The sequence below is a fragment of the Chelonoidis abingdonii genome, chromosome 7, assembly GCF_003597395.2.
Source record: "Chelonoidis abingdonii isolate Lonesome George chromosome 7, CheloAbing_2.0, whole genome shotgun sequence".
Lineage (NCBI taxonomy): Eukaryota > Metazoa > Chordata > Testudines > Testudinidae > Chelonoidis > Chelonoidis abingdonii.
The window spans coordinates 4,187,096-4,204,770 of NC_133775.1; the positions used below are offsets into that span (position 1 = coordinate 4,187,096).

General features: G+C 42.4%; 1 protein-coding gene across 1 annotated transcript in view; it reads left to right on the forward strand.

Annotated features, from left to right (window-relative positions):
* Positions 1-1,421: 1,421 nt before the first annotated feature.
* Positions 1,422-17,675, forward strand: part of AKR1A1 (aldo-keto reductase family 1 member A1) — a 28,531-nt gene continuing 12,277 nt past the window's right edge. The window contains exons 1-3 of the mRNA XM_075067576.1: positions 1,422-1,508; positions 7,514-7,609; positions 14,859-14,978. Of these exons, the coding sequence (XP_074923677.1) occupies positions 7,520-7,609; positions 14,859-14,978 (210 nt within the window). The 5' untranslated portion in view covers positions 1,422-1,508; positions 7,514-7,519. The remainder of the gene's footprint in view (positions 1,509-7,513; positions 7,610-14,858; positions 14,979-17,675) is intronic.

Sequence of the window (17,675 nt, forward strand, 5' to 3'; positions counted from 1 at the left end):
TGGAGTACAAAGTCACAGCTGAATGTGATTTTCCTCAATCATGGCCATTTTTAGTTATACAAGTACAACAAACATAGGAATATTCCACACTCAGAGGGACAGATCCTGCTCCCACTGCAATCAATTAAAGTTTTGCCATTGACTGGAGTGAGAGGAGGATCATATCTACTCAGTATTAATCTATATACTCGTACCCAGGTGAACCTTGATTTAAACCTACTTGCTTAAATAAGGAAATGCATATTTGAGGATGAGTGTGTTTGAATAAAAGCTGTCTGATGTCCCAGTACACGTCCTCCTCTTGTTGCACCTTCTAATGCAAAGATTAGAGCCGGAAAAGGGGTGAGAAAACCTGACACTGGATTTTCTGTGGAATGGTAATATTCAAAACTATGGATTTAAATAGTGTAAGAGACTTGGGGGGGGAAAAATATCTCCCAAAAGAGGAGGACAAGTTGTTAAGGGAAAAAGCAAAGACTTTTCTGGAAAATACATGCTTGAACAATGTTTTCCCTTAGAGAAATCTATGGTTCACCTTCATTTAAAAAAGCCCCCTCCTTTTAAATAGGTTGGAGCAGTTTGTTATCCTGTTAAGATCATTTTAAACTTTTTCTATGAATTTGAAAATCCAAGCTGTTGAAATGTACCACTATGAAGTGTAAGGCAGAGACAAAGAAACAGCAAAAGACAAGAGGTTTTCTATATAAATGATTAACAAACAGCATAATTAAATTAACTAAAACTAAATGATCCAAAGTCCATCCAGGAAGCCAGTCCACTATACCATTTCTCCTGTGATGTGTGTGCATTCTCTTTTTAACCCTACTGGGATCAAATAGTGATTTCCCTGGTTGTTTGTCATAGGGGAGCAGATCCTACCAACCTTTACTCAGGTTTGTAACTCCACTTACTCCAATGAACTATTTAGCTGAGAACGAGTTTGGAGGATGGGATCAAGAGCTTTGTTTCAAACTGTGAGAGTTTGAGTGAGGGATATTTCAAACAGTCAGGAGGAGGAAACACTGACAATTTTTCCATCCCCAGATGAAAAAATTTAAAAAGCCAAACTCCTCCTTTACAAGAGAGAATAGCTTTAAATGCAAAATCCTCCCTCACAAAATTCTACATGCAAAACCCGCGGTGGCAAGAGAAATGCTACTTTAATTTTAACTCCAGAATAATGAGAATCTTCCTTCCAAAAGAGAATAAATCCTGGCAGGATTTTGCCACTTAGGGGTTCCTCCTTTGTCAATTTCAGAGCCGCCACCTCCATACAACACCCCGAGCAAGCTTGCAAAGGCTGCCGTGGAAGCTGTGCTGCACTAAGGACTTTGCAAAGCAGAGGAAATAGAGTAACACATGCGTTCTTCAGCCCCACGTGGAAGGGGAAATCTGCTGGCTCTGACTGTGGGGTTAAAGATCAAACCCGGAAACGGAAATGTAGAGAGGAGAGTTTTTGTATTTTGGACTCTCGTTGGGAATAGAGAAGGGAGAATAACGGGTGTGCGGTGAGTTTCCCGATGTGATTTCCTAAAGCTGTTTTAATTCCCGTTCCTATTTAACCCGACTTGTATGAGACTGGTCTGTGTATTCTCCCGGGGGGGTGGGGGGCGATTTGCAAAAGCGGTGGCTGTCTTGGATGAAATGTCCCATTTCCATTAGCTTTTGTCGCAGAAGTTGGTGGGATGATCGCTTCACTGAGTCTATAAATGGAAGGGGAGAGGGATGCATTTGTGCTGCCTGGTTTGTGCATGTGGGTACCCGAGGTTAAACTTGGTTCAAAAAGATTATTGTAGAGTTTAAACTAGAGTAATGGAAAAACTGGAGCGCTAACCTCTGAGCTGTGGAGCAAGAGTGACCGAGTGCTACAAAACGATGGCACCTTTGATTTGTGTTTGTAATCAGATTAGTGCACTTCCCACCGGCCCCAAGAAGAAGTGGGATTTAAAGGGAGGGCTGATAAATTCGTGTAATTTACATCTCTCGCTATTAGTCATTATAGACCCCTCCCCCCAAGCTATTTATGTTACTTTCACATCATCTTTGATTCTCACACCATTGAGTTCAGGTTTTCTTCCCCCGGCCCCACACACATGCGCAGAGAAATGAACCGTGCTTTTCATGCCCAGGTTTAACCGAGTGATTGCTTAATTATATATTAACTTACTGACAGACTCTGTTTCATTTTTGCCTTCACTGCTACAAAAACTGTCCCACATTTCTATTGCAAAAATAACTGCAGGCTGCTGAACCTCTTTATGCGTTTCTTTACAAATGATCCTGAATTCAAAGCAAATAATGTGAAGGGAGACATCTGGACAGAAAAATATTAGACTTTAGCTTATGCCTTCCCCCCCCTTCCAGACTTTCTAGTTCTGCCACCTCTGCACCATGCAGTGTTAATATAAAACTGTATTTATGTGGAGTAGGATAATTTTGTACTTGTGTGCTGTCAACAGTTACTGATTAGGTATGCATACCTTGCCCTCTGGGTTAAAGTTTTGAGTTCAGGGTGAATGTGAATTGTATTTATTAAAATACAGCTCAACTAGCATGTTACTTATGCTGCCAGCCAACACTGTTAAAATTACACACAACTGTAATTATACTTTAGTGTAAATAGCCCTGTCTTTTTTTATGTATTTAGGTGATTAAAACCAAGTTCTGCCATTCAGTTCCCATTTACTCTGAGCTGTAGATGTATAAAGAAAAAGTCCAAGGAGCAGGACCTAGCAAAACATACCTTCTTTCATCAGTGTCCCTGTCCCAACACGAAGGGTTCTACGTAGGGAAACTGGAACAGCTATTGCAGAATAGCCAGTGTTGAATTTCCCCACGTAGATGAGTCTTGAGCTGATACTACATACTGTTGATGGATCTCTACAAGTAGATTATCTAGTGTGGGTATAATGCAGTATTGTTGAAGCTGTGTCAGTCCCGGGATATTAGAGAGGCAAGGTGGGTGAGGTAATATCTCTTTTATTAGACCAACCTCTGTTGGTGACCGAGCTTGTCTCTCTAGAGTGGGTAGAACTTAATTCAGGAAGCAGCACTGTGAAACCAAGCTAAATAGCTGATCCCAACAAAAGCTGAGGAAGTCAGCAGGCTTTGGAATGCATCCTGAAACATGATTTCCTTTAACTTTTCAACCTAAGAACAACCATTAGGACATGTTGCAAGACCTTCCTCTTTGATACAAAATTTCCACCATCAGCAACATGCTATTTATGTGCCTCCTTTCCCTGCCCCAAAATCAAAGTTTCCTATAGAAATTGTAGAAGAGCAGAAAGACGCCACAAAGTCCACTAGGAATTTTGCTATGCCAAATGTATAGCCTCGGAAGTGCTTCGATACTATAGTGTACAGCACGAAAGATAATCCTAAAATCTCTGTCCGTCCTAAATCAAAAACACATCTTGCACAATTGTTCCTATTTCTCCAGCAACAGAAGACTACTGCTCCTGTATGAAGCTGTGCTAAATCGGGCCTCTGGTCCTGTCTACGCTGACACTAATAAGTCCTGCACATAAAGTACAGATGGCAAGGTGTTGTATCTAATCACCAAACTTTTATTTCCACTACAGCATGTTATAATTCAGCTTTTGGTGGGGTGGGCCACTCTTTCTTGAATTTTAAGGAACTGTGTCCTTTTCATTGGTCACTACAAAAATTGTACAGAAAGAACAGGTGAAAGAAAAATATATTTGTAATAATAAAATAACAGAAGTGTGTTAAGGAACTGCTAGGTTTTAACTCCAGTTTGTGTATTGTTTTACATTGTTCTATGTTGCATAGTTATTCAAAATTCATAGCTCTGCCTGCCTAACTTATAAAACTCCTCATTGTCTTGCTCTGTTCATTGAGATGAGTTTTTCTAGATTCTATATTTCTGAAGAGTCTCCTCCCTGTCGCCCGTCTCCGCAGCAAAGGAGGTGTAAAACGCTACCAGTCTGATGTGGTAGAGTTTTATGCTTGCTCTGCATGGGTGCAAATATCAACAGCTGGTACAAGTTGCAGGGCAATGGTAAATTGGAACCTAAAAGTTTCAGCACTGGGTCTGTGGGACACCTTACTGAATAAGTTTGGATAACAAGATATGGCTCTGCTATCATGCTGGTGAAAATCGGGAATACCTCCATTGAACTCAGTGTGATTATCAATACCACTGTGAAATCAAAATTGTACTCTCTGCTTTGGATAGAATGATGGGACTAATTATACATCTAACTGAGTTTGCACAGTCTGTATCCTGCCCAGATTTCTTCATCTCTCTCTCTCTCCTGCACACACTTACTCTTAACACTCTATGACGCCAAAGTTTTCCTCTCAAGGTGCACAAAGGGGAGAAGGGAAGGCATGATGTGGGTGGGCCTCCTTGTGTCTGTTTTGGTCCCCAAACCACAGCCTGGAGTAGGTAATTTGGACAAGATCAGTTACCCCTCCCCGAATGCAGCAGGTATGCACCTGGACCAGTTGGTGGCAAGCTGTTAAAGCAGTAGAACTACAAGCTCCTTGGGTGCATAACTTCATCTTCTGAATAGGTGAAATGCCATATTTTTGCCGCTGTAGGATTTGGCATAAACCCTGCAGAAGCACTCTGTATTTAAGCTTGAAAAATGACTCTCTAGTTTCCCTTACTGTTAATTTCTGGGATGTTATGGAATCTCTTGTCACCTGAGCTTGTACTTGGTATAGGTGGCTCCAGGTTGCTGCATTGTGTACTCCGACACCCTAGGAAATCTGAAACATGATGTGTTGGACCTTAAAGATATGCATTCAGTTTTTTCTTTTTAATGCATGAAAGTGGCAGATACACTATATCTTTTCATTTGAGGACCTCTACTTAAAAAGACACCATGAGCAAATTTATGGCCAAAACTGTACACTGCTATAAACACTGATGTAAGAAGAAAAGTCCTCCCATGGGGAGAGGAGGATAAATCTTTTCCGGTAAAATCCTCCTGTATAGGACAGTAAATCCCTTCTTGCCTGTGTAGTGGCAGTGCATTTCTCGGTCGGTATCAACATACAGTGCAATACACGTTTCCTTGCTGTCCTTTACTTCCCTGACATGTAAGTTAAGTGCTTTTAGCAACTTGCAGGATTGGGCCTTTGATCATTTGGGAGATCATAGAAAACATCTCCCAGTTAGTTTGCATGCAATGTTGTTAGGCGTCTGCTTGTCTGGGGTGTGAGAGACAGGAACCGTATTTCTTGGATGAGTTGAATTCATGTTTTTGAAAGCAGTATAATAGCTTTATAAATTATGGACCCAGTTCTGTAAGCCTTTACTCATGTGAGTAGTCCCACTGAGTTCATTGGCATTGATTGTGTGAGGAAGGGTTTTCAGGATGAGACCTGTAATGGACATTATCTATCTATCTATAATAGCCAGGAGTTTAATCTTATGTGCGCAGGAGTGCCAGCAGCCTTTTTCGTGCCCTAGGCGGCGGAAGGTCCTGCCCCCAAAATGGCACCCCCGACAGAGGCAGCGGAAGGTCCCGCCCCTGAAATACTGCCGACGACCGCGGCGGCTGGATGTGTGGCTGCCACGGTCGCCACCTCCCAAATGTCAGCACCCTAGGAGACTGCCTAGGTCACCTAATGGGTTGCGCCGGCCCTGTATGTGCGCTGAGATATTCATTGCCAAAGGTGGTGGTCTCCCTGAAGAATACAGTGCAATAGAGAGTAAATCTTTTAACTTATACCACTATAGTTCTTAAGTTACATAATTTTTGCAGCTCTACAGCTGCCCAACAGATGTAAATCACATTGAGGAGAGAGGACAACAAGAGGGAAAGAATAATATTTTATTTTCCCTAGACTCTTTGGGAAAGATTTTTTGATCTGCTTTATGTGAGTATACCTATGCTGGACTCAGTGGTGTTATTCATGATTTACACTATTGTATGCATAGAGTTTAAGGCCAGAAGGGACCACTAGATCATCTAGTCTGACTTCCTGTAGATCGCAGGCCACCACCACTACCAGCATCCATACACTAAATCCAGCAACCAAAAATAGAACTAAGAATGACAGTCCACAGGAGACTAAGCTATTATAAGAATGGCCATACTGGGTCAGACCAATGGTCCATCTAGCTCAGTATCCTGTCTTCCGACAGTGGCCAATGCTGAGGTGCTTCAGAGGGAATGAACAGAACAAGGAATCATCAAGTGATCGATCCCCTGTCATCCACTCCCAGCTTCCAGGAGTCAGAGACAAGGGACACCCAGAGTGTGGGGTTGCATCCCTGACCATCCTGGCTAATAGCCATTGATGGACAGTTTTGGCCTTCACAACTTTCTGTGGCAATGAGTTCCACAGGTTGATTGTGCATTATGTGAAGAAGTACTTCCTTTTCTTTATTTTAAACCTGCAACTTATTTATTTTCATTGGGTGATCCCTGGTTCATGTGTTACGTGAAGAAGTAAATAACACTTTCCAATTCACTTTCTCTGCACCAGTCATGATTTTATAGACCTCTATCATATCCCCCCTTAGTCATCTCTTTTCTAAACTGAAAAGCCCTAGTCTTTTAAATCTCTCTTCATATGCAAGCTGTTCCATACCCCTAATAATTTTTGTTGCCCTTCTCTGTACTTTTTTTCAATGCTAATATATCCCTGTGAGATCCCTGTGTAACTCTTTGCAGTCTGCTTTGGACTTAACTGTCTTCAGTAATTTTCTATAATCTATCAATTTTGCCACCTCACTGTTTACCTCTTTTTCCAGATAACTTATGAATGTGTTGAACTGGTCCAGTACAGACCTTTGGGGAACACCACTATTTACCTCTCTCCATTCTGAAAACTGACCATTTATTCCTACCCTTTGTTTCTTGTCTTTTAACCAGTTACTGATCCATGAGAGGACCTTCCCTCTTATTCCATGACTGGTTACTTTGCTTAAGAGTCTTTGGTGAGGGAGCTTGTCAAAGATTTTCTGAAAGTCCAAATACACTATATCCAATGGATCACCTTTGTCCACATGTTTGATCCCCTTCAAAGAATTCTAATAGATTGGGGAGGTATGATTTCCCTTTACAAAAGCCCCTGCAACAAATTGTGTTAAACTATGTGTCTTATAATTCTGTTTTTCACTATAGTTTCAGCCAGTTTGGCTGGTGGTACTGATGTTAGGTTTACTGGCCTATAATTGCCAGGATCACCTTTGGAGCCTTTTTTAAATTGGTTTCACATTAGCTATCCTCCAGTTATCTGGTACAGAAGCTGATTTAAATGTTCGGTTACATACCATAGTCAGCAATTCTGCAATTTTACATTTGAGTTCCTTCAGAACTTTTGGGTAAACACCATCTGGTCCTGGCGACTTATTACTGTTAAATTAATCAATTTATAATGTGCCACATGTAGAGAATAGGTGGGACGGAGACGTACACTTATGCAACATGAGAGCAGAATTGGGACTTTTGTGTTTTATTTTTTTTGCGTAGAAAACGTAAGTTGTTGCAACTTTGTAGTTATAATGAAAAAATAACTTTTGCTTTAGGTAAAAATGTCTTCTATGTGTGACTTTGTTGTGCTCCACACTGGGCAGAAGATCCCTCTTATAGGACTGGGCACCTGGAAAAGTGAACCCGGCCAGGTAAGGCTTTCACTTGCTATAAACTAGTGCTATGATTTCAATCTGTATTTGTGCCTTATGCACACATGAAACACTTTGATTTGAAGGTCTTTCATGAGTACTTCAGTCACACAATGTATATGTAGATTTTTAGGCCCCAATCTTTGACATATGTATGTGCTTAACTTTATGCAACTGGAACTACTTCCGTACGTGCGAAGCAGGTATGAACATGGTTGCAGAACTGGGGCTTGAGGTCCACAATTTGGCACTCCCTCCTGAATTTGACTTCCTGTTTTATGATCTAACCACTAGACTCTACTTGTCCCACGACAGATATAAGAAATTTAGCAAAGTACTTTGAAAATTTGGACATCCCAATCTTGTCTGTATCTCTCGAAAGAAACTAGGATTATTTTTGGATTGTAAACTTTATCTAGTGGTGCTTTACCCAAAGTAACACCATCCTATTAAACCTTTCAGTACATTTCAAGTACAGATTTCTTGTGATCCCAGCTCTGATAATCTTTCTAGTCCTTTCATTCCTATTCATCGCATGCTGTCCCTGTACCAGCTGTGTGGTTTTTCATAGCTAAATCTTAATTGTACAAATGAAAGTGCCGCAGCATCTCTGTAGTGAAGCTGTAATATATAGTTCTTAGATTTTCCTGAGCTTGTTTACTATTTTTCAGTCTGGTTTTTAAATTCTTTGTTTAAAAATGCAAAACGTGTTGCTTCTCTTACCTACACAGCCAAACATTGGTGGAGAATTTGGTGTTTTGTGATGTTACCTTAGGAACGAGATGAAGAGATATTTGAGTGGAAGGGAGCACAACACAGCAGCATCTTAGGAAATGACAACAGGAATGAATCAAAGATAAGTCTGTTCACTCAGTAGCATCTATCACTAAGAACATGAATAGGATGGATTTTAATATGAATGCCTGGGTAGCATTAACCATTTCCTACCTCACTGTAGTCTTTTTTTCCTTTGGCATACAGTTCTGAATGCTGCTGCAGGTGTTGATGAAGTCTGGATGTGTGCATATTTGATATATTTGTCCAGGATAGTATTAGAAGAGGTCTCTCTTTTCCATCACAGATGTCAGAAGGGCACACTGCACTGGCAGCCAACTGACAGTGGATGAGGCTTGGTAGGGAAAATGGACCCCAGAATGAAAGGGGTCAGCAAAATCTTGAGGCTCCTGGAAGAAAGACTTCTTTGCAAAAATGATAGCCACTTCAAATGGATTTTTAAATTGTTTCCTTAGCTTTGAGCTAGGCAACGCTTTCAACCAGCAGCATTCTGTCCCAGCAAAAGAACAGACCAACCTGCAACTAGAAATTCTAGTCACCCAAACAAGCAGTTGCTCCCAGTTAAAGTGTGTGTTAACTGTGGCAGAAGGGGGAAGGATTTGAATTAAATCCATTTATGGATAGGAGACAAATCTTTGTTCTTTTGATGTGTTCTATGTCGCCAACCCTAGTTGGAGCTCTTAGGATACATCTACACAGCAATTAAACACCAGAGCTCGGGCTGCAGGGCTATAAAGCTGCTGTATAGATGTTCAGGCTTGGGCTGGAGCTCGAGCTCCAGGACCCCATGAAGGGGGAGGATCCCAGAGCTCAGGCTCCAGCCCTAACATGAATGTCTATGTGACAATTTTGAAGCCTGAGCCTGAATCAGCCACGGGTCTTGTATTCTGGTGAACAGGTAACCGTAGTTTCCTCATCTGCAACAAATAAAGGAGCTCTGATGTAGTAATGCAGTGTGTCCAGAAGCCTGCATCTGACAATCCTGTGGTCTTCACAGTCAATTTCTCCTTCCATTTCCCATCTGTGAGTAAGCTCGAACTTCTGGATTGCAGCAGCCCTCCCCGGATACAGAGAGACTGCCATAGCTTCCTCTAGAATCCGTCATCTCCTTTCTGAGCATGGGTCCGATGGGGTGGCTGCACGATGGTGTGATATTACAGGAAAACATTGAACAGCCCCTTCATGATGGCTTGGAGCAGTGCAGATGCCTGGGTACCACTGTGATGGGGATATATAAATACCTACATAGATTTCACCCTGCAGTGGGCTGAATGGAACTGGTGAATTACAGTTAAGACAATGGATCCTGTAACAAGTCTGGACTCCTGAGTTCTGTTCCCAGATCTTCTACTGATTTACTATGTGACCTCAGGCAAATCACTTAACTGCTCTGTCTTAGCTTACCCGTTGCAAAATGGATTTAATAATATTTGCTCATCTCCCTAGTGGTATGGATGGGTTTTTGAGATCCTTGAGAACGTAAGAACGGCCATAGTGGGTCAGATCAATGGTCTGTCTAGCCAGAATCCTGTCTTCTGACAGTGGCTGATGACAGATATTTCAGAGGGAATAAATAGAACAGGTAATCATCAAGTGATCTATCCACTCTTGTCCATTACCAGCTTTTGACAAACAGAAGCTAGGGACATTTCAGAGCATGGTTTTGCATCCCTGCCTATCCTGTCTAATAGCCATTGATAAACCTATCCTCCACGAACCTGCTAGTTCTTTTTTCAACCCTGTTATACTCCTGGCCTTCACAACATCCTCTGGCAAAGAGTTCCACAAGTTGTGCATTGGGTGAAGAAATACTTCCTTTTGTTTGTTTTAAACCTGCCACCTATTAATTTCATTTGGTGACCCCTAGTTCTTGTGTTATGAGGAGGAATAAATAACACTTCCTTGTTTACTTTATCCACACTAGTCATGATTTTATAGACCTCCTATCATATCCCCCCGCTTAGTTGTCTCTTTTCTCAAGCTGAAAAGTCCCAGTCTTATTAATCTCTCCTCATAGGGAAGCTGTTTCATACCCCTAATCATTTTGTTGCTTCCTGCAGCAAGGGGAGGTACCCAGAGGTGGGTCTGATCTCCCCTTGAGAGTAGCTTGCACGGGAAGTGTAAGTTCTGTCCCTCCCCAGCCTGGGGACTAGCAGCTGGAGCACAGGGAACAGTAGGAGCCCCTGGCTAGGGCCCCCCAGTCGTCTCCCCACCCCAATAGCTAGATTTCACAGGGGAGGGCTTACTTCACTATCCATGACACATTTTTCACAGTCATAAATTTGATAGGGCCCTACTTATTATCTATCCCTTTCCTAATGTTTCCCAGCATTCTGTTAGCTTTTTTGACTGCCGCTGCACATTGTGGTTAGTTCTCTGAAAACATCCACTCAGTGACTCAGATCTCATTTTTGAGTGGTAATGGCTAATTTAGACCCCCATCATTTTGTATGTATAGTTGGGATTATGTTTTCCAATGTGCATTACTTTGCATTTATCAACAATGAATTTCATCTGCAATTTGTTGTCCAGTTTTGGTCCTTGGGCAAATAGCTACCTTTACTGCAACAGGTAGCCCATAGTTACAAGGTATTTGACCCTCTAAATACTCCTGTCGAACCTGTTTCCCTGGAATGTTTGTTACTCTGCCAAAATAAGAACTAATCCTGTTAATCAGTTTTTCAGTCAGATTAATTTGTTAATATTTGTACAGGGCTTTGAAAATATAAAGCACTCTGTGGAGGCAGTGTGGCCTAATAGATAGACTGTTGGACTAGGACTTGTCAGAGCCAGGAATAGAGCCCAGGTCTCAGACTGGCCTACTGGATGACAGCAGGCAAGTCACTTCACCTTCCTGCACTGTACTTTCCTCACCTGTAAAATGGGGGTGCTGCTGCTTACTTTGTCGGTAAAGCACTTTGAGATTTACAGTTGTAGATCTGTATAACATCTGGGAATTATTAACACTATTACTAAGTACTATTCTTATTCTCAAACCTTGTTTTCAGGTTAGAAGTATCTTCGCTCTCGGATTCTTTCAATAAACCTCTTTAGCAGATCTGGAAACCTGGTTAGGATGTTTGCCTTTGTGTGGAACAGTGACTCACAAAGTTCAAACTGGAAAACTTTAGTAGCTCTCAGGACAGGAAAGACACATGCAAATATCTTGACTAAATCTATAAGCCTTGTGAAATGACCAGTCCTGGTTTCCTGGTATTGGAAATTTAACTTGCACATGTAGGCGGGAGACGGCATCCCCGTGTTTAAGCTGATTTGTAAAGGCATGTCCAGAGCTTTTTGTCCTTAGGCGCTGCCTAAGAAATCACTTTGTCTGTGGGGTTTATGTGTTGGTTTGGATGTGACTGTCACAGTTTCAGGATTAACTGCATCTTTGACAATTCCTTCCTTCTGGTTCTTCCTCGAGGGCATCCACTTTTAAGGTTTCAGGCTCCCAGGTGTCACCTCTCTTGGGCAGAGACCCACATCTCTCTCCCTCTAGACCAGGGATTTAGGCTTGCAGACCTGCACCTCACTGTGATTTCCCCAGCAGGTCTGATCTTGGTCCAGTGCCTGTGGTTAACCGTTCTCCAGGGACTACAACAATATATGGAGAGCCCTGCACAGATACAATATTTGGATCCACATCCATTCGCAATCCACAAACATGGTCTGCAGATATCTGCAGATTTGCTGGGTTCTAAACATATATCAGTTTCCAACCAGCCTTCACAAAGCAAAACACATTTATTCTTAGGGTACAAGCATTACAGAGAAAACATATAAAAGTAATAAACTTTCCTATATGCAGGCTAAAAGCTTACCAGAGGTTACCCATCTGTTTTATGGGATCCTGGTAGGCTTTCCAACCCGTCAGCAAGATTGGGGCCCCATGGACAAAAGTTTGCTTGTTTGCAGGATCAGAAAGAAGACGCTGTGTCAGTTTAAACTCAGCCTCATTATATCAAAAGGGCTCTCTTTGTCTGATCCCTGAAAACCCAGTTTGAACCTGTATATGAAAGGTGGTAGCTCTCTGGGGTTGTTTAGACTTTCATTAACTTGCCTTAATCACCTCCTCCTTCCCCTGTTGTTTTTAGTTCCTGGAGGAGCTGTTGTAACCTCGGCAGATGGAGTAGGACACAATCAATGGCCCACGATTATACGCAAACTTAATACAATATGGTCTCCAAAGATACAGCATGCAGTTGCAATATCTGTCAGTGGCACTTTTGCAGAGAGCTTTCAAAATCAAGCCCTCTGTATCCTCATTCTCCTGAACAATTACTGACACACATCTATCTTCCTGCTCTTTACTCTTCCATCCTAATAGACACCGTTGCCCATGAGGTCAGGGAATAGATTGGAGCTCTACTATGGAACATGTTTAAGTTCCTTCTCAGACCAGATGCTTCTGCTCCATGGCTTTCTATAATCAATAAGTCAGTATTGTTCTGTTCTCTTTGGGGGTGATTGGACTGCATGAAACATTAACATGTTTAGTGATTTCATAACCCAGGCACTGTTTGTAGTAACCATTTCAACAGAAAAGTATGTGTCATAGTGAAAGTAAAGCCTATAAATCCTGTCCATGTTGAAGAAGGAAAAAAATATATTTTTTTGTCATAGTGACTAAGGGAAATTTGCTCTTCAATGCGTATATTGTCTTAGCACACCAAAGAACCTCATCAAAATATCCTGCATGTAGCTTGCCCTTTCCTTTCAACAACTAAAAGAAATAAAATCTAGCAGGAACCAATAGATCTACTCCATACTTGATTTCTTTTAAATCCATCTTGTAAACCAGAACATTTTATTGTCTTTCCTCAGTATTAATTATTCCGCTGGCTTTGAAATGGAAAATGCAGGTGCTTTGATAAATTAGTTAAAAGACCATCTGTAACTGTCTCTGAATCCTGTGGAAATTCTGTGGTGTTTTTTTTTCTCACAGGAAAGCCATATGAGAATATTTTTGTTATTTGTATTATGGTAGCACTGGGAGTATGTCTACACAGCAAGTGCAAGAGTGCTTCCCAGTGTGGGGAGCCAGACGTGGGCTAGTTCTGCTTGAATTAGGATGCTAAAAATAGCAGCGTGGCCTTGGCAGCACAGGTCAGTCACCCGAGTACAGTCCTGCCCAACCCTCTGGGTATGTACTTGAGTGGCTAGCCCATGCTACTGTGACCACACTGCTATTTTTAGCATGCTAGCTCAAGTGGAACTAGCCTGCGTCTGTTTACCTGCGCTGGAAAGCACCCTCCAGGCTGCTGTGTAGACCTTCCAGGGAGCACTCAACAGATATCAGGAGCCCATGTGCTAGACTCTACACAAATGCCTTGCAAGAGACAGCCCCTGCCATGAAAAGTTGACCATCTGCACAGACAAGGTTGCAAAATAACAATAGAGTGTGGGAAGACATTAACTTCCTCTGTTTCCATGGGTGGAAACATATCAGAGCCACAAAAGCCTGTGCTAGCTCAGGATGCTAGCTCTTCCCACACTGATAAAATAGACTCAGTGTTTAGGTCTAGATCATCCTAAAAGAGACTATATAACTACTGGCCAAATGTTCCCCAGTGGGCAGCTAAGAGAAAAGATGACTCTGTCTAGGCCTTACCTTCTCTGCCCATGGACGGGGCCATCATTATTTGTAGCAGTCTCTTGCGGCTTATCGAATAATGGGGTTTGAATTTTTATTTTTTCTCCCCCAAAGCAGACTGAGAAGTATGGAGAGTGCACTCTACTAGTTTGTCTCTAGGCTTACTGCACTCCTAAGGCATGCCCTGCAGGGGTGTGAGTGCTTCAGTGTGGAGTCTTTGTTAGTGGAGTGGCTTTCATTGTTGTGGAGTAGAGGAGAACATAGGAAGTGAACAAAACCATAGGAGAGCCTGGTACGTGCATTGGAGCAGATTACATCCCAATAAAGTAACCTTACATTGCAGAAATGCAGTGTGAGGAATCTATCAAAACCCTGTACTCTAATAATCTTGGAAGCCCTGTAAGCTAGTAATTTTGGAATTTAAAACCTAACTCTTTCTCCATGGATTGTGCTTCCAGGCACTAGAAGTAAGGTGGCTTTGAATATACCAGTAGGAGCTCCTAGAGCTTCTTGGCACATAGGGAGAATATGGCAGTTGTGCCATTCCTTGAGAGTAACTTCCATCTTTGGCCAGCGAGCTCTACATGCCTGCATGGAGGATCAGTGCTTTCCTGTTCCCTTTGGAGTACTTAACAGTGCTTGCCTTGCATAGTCCTTGTACTCAGACGAACACAAGGGCTGCAGAAGGCTCCTTGAGTACTTCTCAGCTTGTCCTGCTCTTGCATTGAGGCACATCTAGTTCTTTTAAAAAAAACAAAAAATGCTCATTATGGATCTACAATAGCTTTTTCTTCAAAATAAACCAGACCTTCCCTTCTCAGTGATTATGCTGAGTTAATCTGTATTTGTTTGTGATTACAGGTGAAGGAGGCAGTGAAGTATGCTCTTGGTGCAGGTTATCGTCACGTTGACTGTGCTACAGTTTACAACAACGAAGCAGAGATAGGTGAAGCCTTCCAGGAGAGCGTCGGGCCAGATAAGGTGAAAAAGGAACGGTGAATGTAAACTGGATTGTAAATTGCAGCTGTACCCTGAAAAGTGACTCTGTAAAAATGGCATTGCAGAGTTCCGCATATTAATATATCCTAGTTATTTCTAGGTTAGGTAGAATTTTCTCTCCCAGATCTATGCTGGTTTTGTAGGCCAGACTTTGGTGAAATCTCTTCTCACTACAACAGATGATTGCTCAGAATGCAAACAGGGAACCTGAAGAGTAAGAAGGAGCCTTTTTCGCTCTGCAGTTGCTTTTCAGGGACCCCCCTTTAAGGTGTCCCAGTTTGGGCACCCAAAAATAAATGTGCCCAAAATCACTAGTTACTTTTGAAAATCTTAGTCATAGTTTTCAAAAAGTCACTTGAACTCATCAGCCTAGATGCAACACAACATGGGGAGAATCCATGTGTGAGGCCTGGTCTACACTATACAGATAGGTCAATCCAGCTACATCAGTCAGTGGTGTGAAAAATCCACACCACTGAGCAACATACTGTAAGCTGACTGCCTAACCCCCTGTGGTAGACCAAGCTAGATCAAGTTGATCTAGCTACTGTCTTTCAGGGAGGTATATGACCTACGCCAGTGGGAGAACCCCTCCCATTTCAAGTGGAGACAAGCCCTGAGTCCAGGGCTGAAAGTAAGTTAAAGGACTTACTGGTATGCTGGAGTCCTGAGCAGGGGCATGGCCTCAACTGGAAGAGATGGGGGTCCTGGGCCCTTTAAATCACCCCTACCTGGAAGCCCCAGGGCTCAGGGGCGATTTAAAGGGCCCGGGGCTCTGGCCACTGCTACCGCAGAGGAGCTCTGGGCCCTTTAAATCGCTGACGGAGCCCTGTCTCTGCTACCTCGGGGATCTGGCAGCTGGGCTCAGGCGCTGATTTAAAGGTCCCACGGTTCTGGCCGCTGCGGGGAGCCCCTGGCCCTTGAAATCGTCGCCCAAGCCCTGCTGATGGAGTCCTGAGGTTGTGGCAGCAGGGCCCCTGTAGGGATTTAAAGGGCATGGAGCTCTGGTTGCTGTGGGGAGCCCCGGGCCCTTTAAAGCGCCACCTGAGCCCTGCTGCCGGAGCTCCAGGGTAGCGGTGGCAAGGGGTAGGGCTCCCCGCAGTGGCAGGAGCTCCAGAACTTTTAAATCACTGCTGGAGCCCTGCCCCCTCTACCCGGGGCACTGGCAGCAAGGCTCCGAAGGTGATTTTAAAGGGCCCTGGGCTCCAGCTGCTGCGGGGGGCCCTGGGCCCTTTAAATTGCCAGCCTGGGGAAGATGATCTGGTCTGGTCTGGCACCATATCAGACCGGACCAGCTTACTTTCACCTCTGCCTGAGTCTTAAACTCAGCACCTCACTTGAGGAGCTGGGGAGGGCCTATTAAAAAAAAGTGTGCTCAGCCTGTATGAGGGAAGGAGCTCCTCTATGCTTTTTTTGGGCAACCTTTCTCAAGCATTGATTTAAGTGTTTTCAGTCCACTTCAGCTGTCCTCTCCAGCTTTTCTCCCTCAGATTGCACCATCCCTCCTGGTGCAAGATAGGCAGGAATAATCAAGACAGGGGAGGACAGGAGTGTCTACTAGCCAGACTGCATCCAGTGATACTTTTAAAAATGCCAGAGTGGTTTATAACAAGTACTTTAAAAAAAATTATTTTTTTTTTTAGATTTTCTCTGAATACCATAAGTCAAGCACAAAAATAACAGTGAAATCGATATGGAAAAAACAAACTAAGAAGATTATAGTTATTGCTCCGATGTATCAGTTTCCTATTCAGAGACTGCTGAAATCCTGGTTCTGTTGAAGTCAGTGGCAAAACTTCCAATGACTTCAATGAGGCCAGGATTTCACCCGTTGTATATAGTATGTAACATACACATTTTCTATTTATTTATAAATATCAGGCTGCTTAACCTTATAACTGTTTCATATGCTGGGCTTCAAGCAGCTGGGCAGAGTACTTGAAACACATTTCTTGCACTTGCCAAAAAAAAGTCCAAGTAGGAAGATTTATTGGGTTATTTTTATTTTTGTTGTTCTTTCCATGAGTAGCACTCTTGGTAAATAGTGTCATGAGCTCAGCAAGTTACAGAAGCTAGCTGGGTCTGTCTCATGGGAATGATTCATAAAACAGAAATATAAATAAATAACAATTTACATCTGCATAAATGGAATAGTCTGTCCACTTTGGCCATATGTAGTTCAGTAATGGCTAATCGGATCAATTTGCGTGTGGAAATAATTTTTGGTGAAATTAGTTGAGAGGACAGTATTTAGATTAGTGATGGGAGAACTTGGAGAAATGTTTGTGGTTTTGCAAAACTTACTTTTTGAAAATTAATGGATCTGGAGATAGGAGGGGAGGCTGTGAGATATTTTAGAACTTTACTTTTCAATATAAAAATCTTTTTCTCTTTCCATTCTGCATCCCATGCATTTCTAAAAAATCTCATTCATAGGTTCTAAATTACTCCCTTCTTTATTTTAATTACACTCTGGTGGTTGTTTGCCTTAGGAGGTTTTTTTTTTTTTTTTTTTGAAGCATTTCAAATTAATTTATTTTCATTTAAGACTTTCCTTATGCTTTGCTAACTGCATTTAAAAAGTATCTTAAACATGGTTAGGACACAATATTTGGCTAAGGAGTCACTGACCATTCCTCTTCTAACTAGTGCCTTTCATGTATTCAGATAAGCCTTTGA